Consider the following 13,825-nt stretch of genomic DNA (forward strand, 5'->3'; position numbering starts at 1 on the left):
ACAGATCAGCACCATCGGCATATCAGCGCGCGGCACAAGGGGGAGGTGTTCTAGGATATTCTTTATGTGTGCCTTGGCCTTATGCCAATAGGATATGTAGTTAGACTAGATCTATGTATTCATATTCTTACCATATTGGTATTGTGTAATTCCCTATATAAAGGGCTCCTATCAATGAATAAGATGACTCTCTTGCTATCTATTTGTCTCTACACTTTATTCTTCATCAATATATAATTTTTATATATTTTTTGATAAAATTTTCATTGATATTTTATATTTTCTTGATATATCCATTGAAATTTCTTTTTTTCAAACAAACAATATTTTCGTAATCATCAATATTTTAATCCTCGTCTTCGTCCATACGCTGGTTTTAGCTAGTTAAACTCTTTTAAGGTTAAATTCCACCTTTTGAGTTATGTACAGCATCAGAAGTTGACAAGCGCCTACTGTTGAGACTCGGAGGTGTAAGAGGAGAGTGACATCTTCCTAAATCACTTGTATGTACTCGGATTATATAGATTAGTTCAAATTATGCAATGAAATATCCAAAATTCTTAAAGATTCGTCACGACTCGCTGCTCAGATCAAACTAAACCCTATGAATCTATGATCATCAGACTCATTCATGATCTGCATGCAATTCATTTTATTCCCTTTTAGCTAAAGTCTATAATCTACAGCACATGGGGGATACAGGGAGTAGTCTTTGTTGAGTGCCATGCTTTCTCTTTTAGAACAATGGTGGGAAGGCCCATCATACAAGGCCTAAAAAGCTTTTGCATGGACTCCCATTCATTCACAGAATTAGTGCATGGTGGGCGCCAAATGAACTTCCTCCGTTTGCTGTGGATTGTTGAGTCCCTTCTGATGTCGATGCGCCTCATCGATTCTATCATTTCTGTGAACATCTTCTTAAGCACAACTAGATAGAATGTGATCTTTTAACAAAAAAAAAAAAAAAACTAGATAGTATGTGAGCTAGTTGTTATTGAAACCTTCGGAAGGTCATTATGCTATAGCTTAATTAAAAGCCTTAAACCACTCACCAAAAGAGTTTAATTAAGATGACCTTTAATTTGGGAGTGACAGTTAACCCTTGTATAACGCCACCAGATCGATGCAAATTTGCATGGCAATGTTTCTATCCTACAGCTTTTCCCTTGCCCAAAATGATGTGGGGGTTGCAGACTTGCAGTTAACCAAGTTCCTAGTGCTGAAACAAGAACTAAAGCTGGCCAAGTAGGTAGAAGATGATGCCAAGGTCTGATACCCTGACATATATCTTCTTGGAAGTTTAAATGAAGGGCTGATTCAGACAATACTACGTTGTACCAATTGTGTAAAATGATCTAGTTTCCATTATTTTGTTTCTGTTTCCTCTCCTAGAAGTTTCATTGCAATCAAGGATCTACTGTAAGAATTGAGACATATTGATGAATTTCTAGGATGAACTAATTTTATTGACGCACTAGAACCAAGTTATATACTAGGAGTATAGGACACTACCTAAAACAAATGCAATTAGAAATCTTAAGCTTGAGTGTGTTAGTGCATGTGATGCATCAATTTTGTCCTAAAGTTATTAAATGAGTCCTTAAAATAGTAATATTAGTTATCAAAGTTGTAATATGAATCATTAAAGTTGTAAAAAAAAATTAGCTACAACATTAATCCTTATGTTTTCTTAAAGTGATAACTGAGTCCTCAAAGTAATAACTGAGTCCTCAAAGTTTATAATATAAGTCATCAAAGTTGTAACAACTGTTTTTTTAATCACTTAGATAACTCAATTACCACTTTAAACACACATTTACCATTTTATGGACACATGATGACTAATGTTGTAACTTGTAACTATAAAATTTTACAAATTTAAAGACTCATATTACAAGCTTGAGGACTAATATCACTACTTTAAAGACTCATTTTACAATTTTAGGACAAAATTGATGAATTATATGCATTAACACATCGTAGAATTTTCTGAAATCTTAAATCTCTAATTCCATATGAAGTCACTGTTTCTTATTTGTGACTTTACAGCCTCCCGTTTCATCTTACCTATATTTGACAAATTCAACTCCTCTGTTTCTTATGCCATCATAGATATTAATATTTGTACCTTTCTTTTGAATGATACAAATTGATCATGTTTCAATCTGTGTGGAAATACTGGAAAAGCTAAGAGTTCAGGTGCTCATTTCACAGAGGACAGAATTCCAGTTGTTAAGCAGCACATCACATCATCCAAAACCAGGACTTCAAGTTACAGAATAATTACATAGTGTGCAAAATCACCATGAGCCATTGCTCTCCACCAACAGTTGAGCAAAGGTTTCCAGAATAAATAAATATTTCACTAACTGTACAATATGCATATTCACCAACAAATATTAGTTTCTTCCTATTATTCACCAACAAAATTTTGTTTCTTCCTACAAATACAAAATTTTGTAACAATATTAATCAAGCATCAACAAATCAGATGGCACATTACAAGAGAAGAAGGTACTTAAAGGAACTAATTTGATGTATCCACAAGCTCACTCCCAGATAGCTTCCTCTAAAAGTTCATCAAAAAGCAGGTCCTCCAATTCAATCCCTATACATTCAGAATCAAATTGAAGGTTCATCCAACCATCATTCTTTGCTAGATCGTTGCTCACAACATAATCTAATGATTGATCAAACTCCGGTCTCAAGCTCAAGTACCAGCTTATAAGGGTCCAGACTTCCTTCAGAACACGGCGTCCTGCTGGCATTAGACGGATGTAACATAGCGAAGACAAGGCATTTGGACAGTAGTTGTATGACCTCCCAGAAATCTCCATCAACACCTCATTGATCAGATCAAATAACAGCAAGTGATCACATTCACCACCTTCTTTATTTTCTACACAATCAGGATCAAGGACGAAGCAGCCTTCGACTCCCACATACACCAAAGGACAGACTGGTGGATCATCATCAGCATGCCAAGTCCCAAGGCACTCGTTTCCATTGAATCCAGACAATTCCAACACATCTTTCACATAATTAAACTCAATCATATCTCTTTCATCAACTTGAACATGAGTTATGTCATAATGCGAGTGTTTTCTAGGTGTTTCTACTTCCTCAGTATCCAAGCCACTGCTAATTTCATTAGCGGTATCAATATCAGGCTCCTTCAATTGCTTGTTGTCCAAGTTATCTGGTCCATGCTCGTGCTTTAATTCCAATTCTTCTCCTATAAAACCAATATCCATAAGTATCCATTTCAGCTTGAAAGCCTTAAGTTGGCGATTGATGTAGGAAAAATGGTTTGATTTTGCAATGTGAAAAAGAAAAAAAAAAACAAAAATCAAATCCAACATTACTCTGGTGCAAGTATGTTTTGTCATTGCTAAAAACCGATACATTTTGGTTTGAGACAATATAAAATAAGGTAGCAGCTACTGAAGAAGTTTACAAAAAACAAACCTTCAGACTGGGAACATATTGGGCTGGATATATCTTGAAGAGCATTGATGTCAGGGACATAGGCGGGTGAGGGATCTGCAACACTGGTACTGGCTTGTATATGAGGCTGATCACTATCTTGTTCTGTATGAGAAACACTGTTCTCTGCTGCCAGTTTTTCAAATTCATCAGTTGGCACCTTAGAACTTGTATCATCCTGCACAACTGATGTTGATTCCACCTTATCTCTAGTGACTGCATTAGTTTCAGTAGCATCATCCAAGTTTTCTTGGACTTCACTTTCTATGGGAAGATCTAGCTGTAACTCAGTTTCTGAAACTTCAGAAAGCTCCGTCTTTTGTTCACTAAATCTGCTTTTTCTGCTTGCATTTTCATCTTCAAAATTTTTAAATAGCGATTGAGAAGGAAAACCATCTGGAGATTCCTCACTCTGATAGTACGATTCCATATCAGGTAAGGAGAAAATTCTTCCTAGACTTTTGGGGACTTTCCGGAAGGGTGAGCTCTGGAATGGTGAGCCTGACTCTTCTGCTCTAACTTGCAATCTCTCAGATGATGAATGGCATTTGGCCTCTTTGTTGAAACTAGTCGTCTCATACAATCTACGGTACCTATCATGTGATGCATCGAAAGATGATGTTCTTCTCATGTGGTGCAACTTAGTTTTCTTTAGGAGAGAAACTGAATGATCACTTCCATAACTACTTCTTGGACTATCTTTACCTTCTCTATGCAATGCAGGGTCCTTCGAATGGCTAACAATCTCCTGCTCTAGCTCTTTTGTAAGCTTTTTACCATGAGGAATCTTGTGAAGTATGGCATCCATGGAAATCATACGTCGACTCTCTTGTTTACTCTCCTTGATCACATGCTTTATTTTCTGTCTAAGATCCTTGAAACGCTTAATCGCCACCGGATTCTCACCTTGACTTTCTAAACGAGGATGAGACGTGGAAGATGAACTCTCCTCATTGTGGTCACTGAGCGATGGTACTGGCCGTTCACTAGCATATTTCAATGAAGTTGACCATGTAGGCATTGGAGCTGGACTAACATCTTTTGGCTCATGCTTGGATTTAAGCTTACCAGTAGGTTCAGGTTCCCAACCTCCTTTGCCTAATGAACCAGGCATAGGAAATGACTCTGCCTTGGTTAAGCTCATTCTTGCGCTGACTGCTTGTTGATTCTGGAAGTGCTGAACTAGAGGAGAACCCGGATCCTGTAAAATTTTCACAAGTAACTCTTTGTTTACATTGATTATATCCAAAGCCTCTAGATACTCCTTTTGATGGCCCGAAGAATCTGCATCAAGTTCTTTAACATGTATCAACTTCTTCTCTAACATATCTTGTACTATTTCATTGTCAAGCTGTTCTTGACTGAATGGCTCATCGTTTTGATTCTCATTAACCAGGACATGATCCACTGTGCGATCTCCATGACCAACACTCATTGCACTGCTCTCTGCACAATTGTTGTTAACACTACTACTTGGTTCTTCAAAACAAGAGCTTTCCTTGTTTTCGTGAGCAACAGTTCGAGGACTTGGCTCATTCAATACCATTTCAGCAATTGGATAAATAGTTAAAGGTGGTTCAAAATGATGTATCGATTCAGTTCGTGTCAATTGTGATCTTACTGGACAGCTTGCAGTCCGGTTATGTCTGCTTCTCTTAGCCATTTCTTCAGCAATTCGTGTTTTTATTCGCGCCTTAACAGAAGCTTTGGTCGTTGGACTCAACGGATTTATCTTTTCTTCAGCCTAAAATGTACACATCTTAAATTCAAACTGCTCATCAAAATCTATAACTCAAACACTAACAAGAACAAACACATGCAATTGGTTTAACTTACAGTAGTAGTTTTATCCATCTTAGCATCATTGTCTTGTATACCCTGAAAACTACATGCATCTCCACAATTCCCATGATTTCCAACTCCTGCAGTGAAACATCCTCGGTTGAGAACGATACCGCTAAGTAAAATTTTCCATAGCTAAATGCACTACATTTTACTTACCTGCAGCTGCACCATTTTTATTATTGCCACGCTTCTTGTAGACAAGTCTTTTCTTGACATAATGCCAGTGGTGATACTTCATGATATGTAGCATGCCCCATACACACGACCCTTGATTATTTCCTGTGCCTGGACTCCCTGTAGCATTGCTAGGCTGTTTTTCCCGCAGCTTCCTTCCCATGGTTCGGAAAATTCACTTCCAAAATGACTTCGATCAGCTACAAGCTTGTCCAATCTGAACATAGTTAAACGAAAGATCATGAAACAAAGGAAAGGCGCGCAATTCCATTTCCTGGAAAACTTAATATAAACATGTAACAGTTAACCATGGAATAACAAGCAAAACATTCTGCCTACTTTATTTGATCATGACTGATGCTTCTAAAGAGTACTTGATAATCTGGGTTAGAATTCAGGCAAACCAAACATGCATCTAAATGAGTTTGAGCAAAATCTAAAACTTTGCATTCGTGTTGAAATATAAAGAAAAGCAACAGAAAAATAATCACACCTATTCAACTCCCTCAAACCCTAAATTACATTACTGTGTAATAAGAGACAAATGACATTCCTTAAAACTTGATCCTATAACCAAATTCGCACAAAAATCATAACAAACATAGTCTGGGTACACAATGCATCAGTAATAATCATAGTTGCTACCATTGAATTGATAATAACGAGAGATTCAATGAACATGAAGAATAATTCAGAAGAACTGGAAGGTCGTGTTTGTTTCTCTTTACCTTAGGCAGAAAAATAGAGGAGAAAACGAAATTGAAAAATCAAAGACATCCAAAGTACGTATTTGGAAGTCCACCACTGTTTGCGGCATTTGGGGTCTCGTACTTGTCCGGTCTTCGTGATCCTCCTTTAATTAGCTTCATATATATGTGGCACTTCAGTCCAGCATAGAACTATGAACTATACCTTAAATATTTTCGCAACGCCAACATAGGTGTGGTTTGTGGAATTGGTCGGTTGGTCTACCCTAACCCACAACCCATATGAACTGAAACACCCCTAATGATTCACCGTCAAACTTCATTATTGGCCGGAACTCACCGGTGCAACACCCAAACGCTTCCTGTGCAGTATTCTATAAACCAAAACCACAAAGCTTCCAAGAGCAGAACCTCAACAACAACCATAGGTGGTAGCTGGGTGGGGCTCCGCAAATACCCAGAAAAATCCAAGGCAAAGCCATTATGGAATAGTATGGAAGATCTGGGGAACACTACCCAGAAATCTAAAAAAAAAATAAAAATCGAAAACAAAACCCAAATGGTATGAGGAATAGGATCCCACATCGAAAATCAGGAGCTAGACAATACGGTTAATATAGGGCAACGCGTGAATGACATATTGCCGAGCACGGGTAACGCCGTGCTTGTAACCCAGCGGGGGGCAAATAAAGATGGCGGGAAGCCGGTAAAGGTCCGGGCCTATGGATGGGCCTGGGCCTATTCACACGAGAAAGTGGCCGCATGGGGTCGTGCGGTCCACATTGACATTAGTTCAAGAGGTACTAGGTTACATTGGGCTGGGTGGGTATGAATCGAATTTCTGAGAGGCTAGAGTGGGTCGGCCTGCGTGCAGGCTCGGGTACGCCGTTACGCTCAATCGCCGACCTCCACCTTTTGGGCTCTCTTTCTATTTTTATTATTATTTTATTTTCACAAACCTAATTTCTTAATACACACATTTTGTTTTCAAATATTTTTTTAATACATTTTTACCCTTTATACTAATGACGCCAACTCCTTCCAACAATGCCGGTGACAGGTGACCAAAAAGCTCCTACACCGCTCATGATATCGTGACATACACAAATCTGGGTTGAATGAAATGAATTTCTCCATTGTTGTTATTCAAGTTCTTGTGATTGGGATTGATTAAATGGTTTTCCATTCATCTGTGCATGTTTCTAAATGCTTTGTTTTTGAATAATTTATTGAATTCAATAGAACATGATCTATAAGCCAAACCCAGTCCAAACTGAATAAATTTAATCAGGTTTGCTTATGGTGCTATGATCAGATTTAAAGAAAAATTTGAATCATGTTTCTGTGTAAAATTTTCCCTACTTGTATTGCATATAGTCATATACATCAACTTGTTTTGGAAAGACACATGTGTTGGATTTGATGGAATGCTGACGATTGATGTTTTGATACTCATAAACATATTTGCCTCATTATTCATGAGATTTCAATATGTTTGATGTTAGTGGTGTTCGAGTTACTCGATGTGATTTGAACCTTTGAATCTATGTTCTTCTTCTTCTTTTCCCATCAAGAAGAGGGGCAGTAAAGGAAGTTTATGGACAAAGTTAAAACAAACAAAATTTGAGCTATGTGTATCTAGCAACTGAGTATGTGCATGTGAATAAAATTTCCCTTGGTGGAAACCACATGGTTTAATCAAAGGTTTTGACTCACGGATAAATCTGTGCAAATCACACGGTTTCATCAAACGTTCTGATCTACGGACTATCCTGAGAATCATGTCATAGAGCTTCCTCTCCCTAATCACAAAGAATTGATTGGGATTATACAAATAATAGTTTGGGATTTAACTTCAATCAATATCTAAATGAATTTTACACCTTGTCACTTATCAACTCGACCACAGGTAATAGTTAATCAAATTAGTATATGAAAAGAACTTAGTTCAATCATACCATTATTCAACTTTTATTTGACGTAATATTTGTAAACTTTTTATTATATTCTCTCTCGTGGATTTCTGAATCAAGTAGTAATCATTTGTTTTTGCTGACTTAGTTTGGCTCTCTAGCCATTGTACCCGTTTACCTTCTTAAGAAATCTCAAGGTAGGAAGATGAGTAGTCTCTAACCTTGATTTATCAGAAAGAAAAAGAAAAAAAAATCATTTCTTCTAGTACAGGCACCAGTCGCACCACCAAATTCCCGGGGTACTTCATCCATGCTTGTAACGGTCTTCTCATTTTGCTAAAGATTATACCTGATTAGTTATATATCAAGAAACCCGTATATTCGCTTGGAATATCAAACCAAAACCATTAGCTCATGTTGACATTCATACGTGCAATTGTGCATATGGGATCAAAGTCGGAGGTGCAGTTTTGATCTCTATGAATCGTTGATGGTTTCACATTATGAATTATAAAAACAAATGGCGTACATGTCAAATTGACAGCCTATAAATTTAAAGTCACAAACAACGCTTTAAATTTATAATGGAATATCCAATTTGAATAACATAGAAACACGCATTACCGATCTTGATTCGACCCGTAAGATCATGGAACCCTGTGGCCATCCTTTTCTTGTAGATGTAATTTGTATTTGTAAATTCTTCATATCATGAAGAGAAATGTAAATCAAAAGATGTTGATTCTCATAAATAAGGAACAATAAAGAAATATATTGTGCATATCATGTTTTTCACTACCAAAAGTCATAGTATTAATAATCGGATCAAAATCAAGATTAATATCTCTATTCTCGAATTGTTACCTTTTAACAAAATGTAACAAAGAGAAAATAACTCTGACTTTTTAAGTAGTCGGTTCGACCAAATAGAGTAACCTGAGCTATCTCACTTTCTGGTAAAGTCTATATTCGAGATAGCTCAAGTCATATATGTACCTTATTCTTCATCGAAATAATAGGACAGTTTCTTACTAAGATCATCATTTGTGCATGTAATTGGGAGGCGAGGATTGAGGTGGTAGACTGCTAATCAACAAAATTTCATTAGGACCTAGAATTCCCGTTGATAAAGGAAAAACCCTTTTCAACGAAGTATGCTGTCAAACAACTTTGAGGGATTAGTTACCTCGGCAAGAAGCTTCACAAGCCAAAACTGCAACGTTGGATTGTTGACTTTTTATCGTATCCAAATCTTTTACTATTCAAAACCTTCACACGCTTTTACCCAAATCCAAAAGTCAACTCCCAATTCAAAATAAAATAAAATAAAAAACCCCAAAGCCGAAGGAATTGTATTCCCATATTATTTTAAAAAAGTAGTAAGCAAACAAAGCGGCCCCTGAAAAGTCAACTCCCTCTCTCTCCCTCCCATTTCATCACCTCTCTTGACTTTCAGACTTTCCCCTTCATTCCCTCTGTCCGGTACTGCTTTCAAACTTCAAACCCCATAGAACAACAAGAATCACATTCCACATTCCAACACTTGCTAAAAAACCAAGTTGGAACCAAACACACTTCTTCAAATCCTTTAGTCTTTCCATTTCCGATGGGAAACGGCGTCGGAAAAATCGCTCACTGCTGCTCGATAACCGGCGACATCTCCAGACGCCACGACATCGACGTCGACGTCGTCTCCCCTGACGAGGGTCTCGGCCACTCATTCTGCTACATTCGCCCCGAAACAATAATCTCCCCCACGACGTCGTTTGAAGCTTCTTCTGACGAGTTCACCAACCCGGCTACGACCACGTTCCGGTCAATCTCCGGCGCCTCAGTCAGCGCCAACACGTTCACGCCGCTGTCTACTACGCTCTATGATCTCTACCCCGACAGCTCCGGCGTTCTCGATCGTGCTGCCAGGTTTGAGAGCTCAACCTCTTTCGCTTCGATTCCTCTGCAGCCTGTTCCGAGGAACTCGGGATGTCCGGGTTCCGGTTCTGCTGAAAGAGGCTTCTTGTCCGGTCCGATCGAGCGGGGGTTCCTGTCCGGTCCGATTGACCGGTTGGTGTGTTCCGGTCCGATTGAGAAGCAGTCGGAGAAGTTTGATAGGAGCCTTTCTTTTGGGCTTGAGAAGAAGCAAAAAAGAAGGAATTTGATGAGGAGGATAAGAAGAGCGATTTTTAAGGCTATGAATCGGCGGCACAAGTCGGCAGTGACGCCGAAAGAAATGGAGTCGGAGAAAATCAGCGGAGAGTTAAACACGAGCAGTACTAATTTGAGCAGTAATGCGAGTTTGGGTGGAAATGAGAATGGGAGTGAGGATTTCTCAATGGAAAGTAAGAATCTTCAGTGGGCTCAAGGGAAGGCGGGTGAGGATCGAGTTCATGTTGTGGTTTCAGATGAGCATGGTTGGGTTTTTGTGGGAATTTATGATGGTTTTAATGGCCCTGATGCTCCTGATTATTTGCTGTCTAATCTTTACTCTGCTGTGCATGAGGAGCTAAAGGGATTGCTGTGGAGCGACATTGAATCCACCGATTTGAAGTCATCGGAGATTGGCTTCATTGAAGGAGTTGATAAGGAGAATTGTGGAGTGGAGAATGTTTTGTCAAATAGGAAACAGAGCCAACATTTAAGGAATGAGAGAAATGAGATGGATAATAAATGGGAGGAGAGTCAGAAGAGATGGAAATGTGAATGGGATAGAGAAATGCCAGAGCTTGATAAGGAGAACTTGAAGCTTAAGGTGTCAAATGGTGTGGCAGCTGCGAACCCCTCGGATGTTCTCAAGGCTCTTTCGGAGGCGTTAAGAAAAACTGAGGAGGCCTATTTGGATGCTGCCGATAAGATGGTTACCGAAAATCCTGAGTTGGCTCTGATGGGATCTTGTGTGCTGGTGATGTTGATGAAGGGAGATGATGTTTACTTGATGAATGTTGGGGATAGTCGTGCGGTTTTGGCTAGGAAAGCCGATCACAAGATCAAGCGAAACTTGGAACGGATTAATGAGGAAGCTTTATGCGAACGTAGATCATCTAATGCTGATGAGCTTTACAGTTTAAATAATTTGACTTCGGTTCAGCTGACAATGGATCACAGCACAAATGTGAAAGAGGTATATTGACATTCTCCTTGTGTTCTCTGTTTTGATTGTTCTGTTTTCGAGATATAAGACTAACTGAAGCCCCAATTATTTGATTAACAGGAAGTTCAAAGAATAAGGAATGAACATCCTGATGACGCCTCTGCAGTGATGAACAAGAGAGTGAAGGGTTATTTGAAGGTCACTCGGGCATTTGGTGCTGGCTTTCTAAAACAGGTACTTCTAGTTTAAACTTGTGTTCTGATAAGGATGAACTTTAGATTTGTTTCAATTACAAAGTTACATGATTACCAGTTACTTCCATCTAAATGCCTTATGAATAACAATTGATCATCTTCCACAAGGCTTTACTATTTTAGTACTGTAATAATAAGTCCAGTAAATAATTCTTCATTTTGAGGAGTGTTGAAGAATAAAGCACAAGAGATTTAACTTGAGTGGCGATTTTGAACTCAACATCCGACCTTTTCTTTCGCAGCCAAAATGGAATGATGCACTGCTAGAGATGTTTAGACTCAATTATGTTGGGACTGCCCCCTACATCACATGTATACCTTCGCTCTATCACCACAAACTCAGGCCAAGAGACAGACTGTTAATATTATCCTCTGATGGACTCTATCAGTACTTCACCAACGAAGAAGCCGTCTCCGAAGTAGAGTTTTTCATCTCTTCATTTCCTGATGGTGACCCTGCACAACATCTGATTGAAGAAGTGTTGTTTAGAGCAGCAAAGAAAGCTGGTAAGTACTATAGCCCTTTTATTTCGATCAACCAAGAACTGAAAGATGAATGCAGCAAGTCAGTAACTATTTTCATGGGACATTCAACTCATGTGCATGTTGGGGTTGCAGGACTGGCCTTCCATGAACTGCTTGACATACCACAAGGGGAACGCCGTCGCTACCATGATGACATTTCCATTATTATTATTTCACTCGAGGGAAGAATATGGCGTTCATCGCTTTGAATAAACACAAATACTGCAAATACAAATTACAGTCGCAAGAAGGGTTGGATGACCATTTTTGACATTCATTGTTTCATTTGTTCCTTTTATATCCCCCATTACCCTAGTAACATACCCATTACGCTGCATATAGCTGCTGATCAGTATGTAAAGGTTGGGAGATATAGAGAGGTGTTAAACAAAGTTTCCTGGTTTGGTGAAAAATGTAATACGAAATGAGTAACCCTTGTACGAGTGAAATTGAGAACGAATGTCTACCCGAAAGTGGTTCACTGGTAATGAATGAGCATGATGAAACTGTGACTTTAGGATGTTTCAATTCCAGAATATGATTTCTCCAACTCTTCGTTTCTTTCTTTCATGACAAGGGAAAGAAACCGGGGTGGTTAAGACAAGATTAGGATGGAGTTGTTATGGAATCCAAACCTCACAATCTGAGCTGATTTGCACTTTATGATGTAAATGAACATCAGACACAGTCATTCTAGAAGAAAATAAAACCTTCAAATCGTAATGCTAAGAAATGGAGCAGTTGATGTAGATCCCTATGTGTAGTCCAGTTCTACCTAATTAGGTTTCAATTTGAAGTCATCCTCACCTCTGCTTTTCTAGCAAATCTACAAAATTATAGCTGTCTGCTCAATTCTTTCCCTAGAATTGCTGTATTTGAACTCTTATATGCAAATCATAGTCTATTCCTTTTCTCAGTCAGTCCATGGCCGTTGAAGAGCACATTAGTACACATGCATAGTTACATCCAAATTCAATAAATATTTTGACAAAGAAAAAAATTTAGGATTGAATGTAATATATAAAATCTTATTTCACTAATTAGAAATTCACAAATAAACTTCTAAATACAAGCACTGTATCTATTGGCAGAGATGCATAATTTCATGAAGTCATACTTGAAGGAGATACATAGCCCTGAGCACACTTTGAAACATATTGTTCCAAATAGCTAAACCTGGATGTAGATCCTAAATTTATTCAAAGCATTTACAGGAATATGATAAGTAAATTAATTCACAGTATCATTCTGCAGCTATCGTGAGAGTTGTATTGTCCGTATTGAAAATTCTCCACAAATCAGTGGCCTTGAGAGCAAATATTTCAGCTTACTTGTGGGACTTGACAGTTACGGAGGAAATGGGTAAGTTGCACAAATTGTTAGAAGGCTTTTCTGCCCAAGTTAAAAGCTCTTCTCCATAGAAACCATGCTTCTCTTTCTGCAATTGGATAGTGCCGGAGGAACCATTTGATCCAGTCGCATAAGTTAGTACACTTCCCCATGTCACGAAGAACACCATATCAAGAGGTTCTCCTTCTCGAATAATATAGCTGCCCTCATTATAGATCACCGGCTCAAGATCCTCACAGATTTTTCTCCACACTTCTTCACCCTTATCTTTAAGCTCATCAACCCAAGTGTTCATGTAAGAAATACGAGGAAGATTGTCTTCAGAGAAACATCGTTATGCTAAGTAAACAAATAAAAAATAATTTATATTAAAGAATGAGTGTAATTTGAAGTCTGATCGATGCTTTTATGCTGAAATGACTTTAAACTAAACTGGAGACAAATTTTTTTTTTATTAAATACACAATTATTGTGCTACAAAACTGT

At 38.3% G+C, this 13,825-nt stretch overlaps 2 protein-coding genes across 2 annotated transcripts; one reads left to right on the forward strand and one right to left on the reverse strand.

Moving 5' to 3' along the window:
• Nucleotides 1-2,549: 2,549 nt before the first annotated feature.
• LOC101314974 lies at nucleotides 2,550-5,668 on the reverse strand. Its single transcript, XM_004305157.1, has 4 exons — nucleotides 5,488-5,668; nucleotides 5,323-5,408; nucleotides 3,469-5,230; nucleotides 2,550-3,235 (listed from the first exon to the last, which is right to left on the reverse strand). The coding sequence occupies exons 1-4, from the start codon at nucleotides 5,666-5,668 to the stop codon at nucleotides 2,550-2,552; spliced, it is 2,715 nt and encodes a 904-aa protein (XP_004305205.1).
• Nucleotides 5,669-9,731: 4,063 nt separating this feature from the next.
• Nucleotides 9,732-12,309, forward strand: LOC101312942 (probable protein phosphatase 2C 23-like). The gene is made up of 4 exons (XM_004302672.1): nucleotides 9,732-11,240; nucleotides 11,331-11,444; nucleotides 11,707-11,971; nucleotides 12,083-12,309. The coding sequence occupies exons 1-4, from the start codon at nucleotides 9,732-9,734 to the stop codon at nucleotides 12,196-12,198; spliced, it is 2,004 nt and encodes a 667-aa protein (XP_004302720.1). The 3' UTR covers nucleotides 12,199-12,309.
• The last annotated feature ends 1,516 nt before the right edge of the window (nucleotides 12,310-13,825 follow it).

This window comes from Fragaria vesca, linkage group LG6 (genome assembly GCF_000184155.1).
Source record: "Fragaria vesca subsp. vesca linkage group LG6, FraVesHawaii_1.0, whole genome shotgun sequence".
NCBI classification, from domain to species: Eukaryota; Viridiplantae; Streptophyta; class Magnoliopsida; order Rosales; family Rosaceae; genus Fragaria; species Fragaria vesca.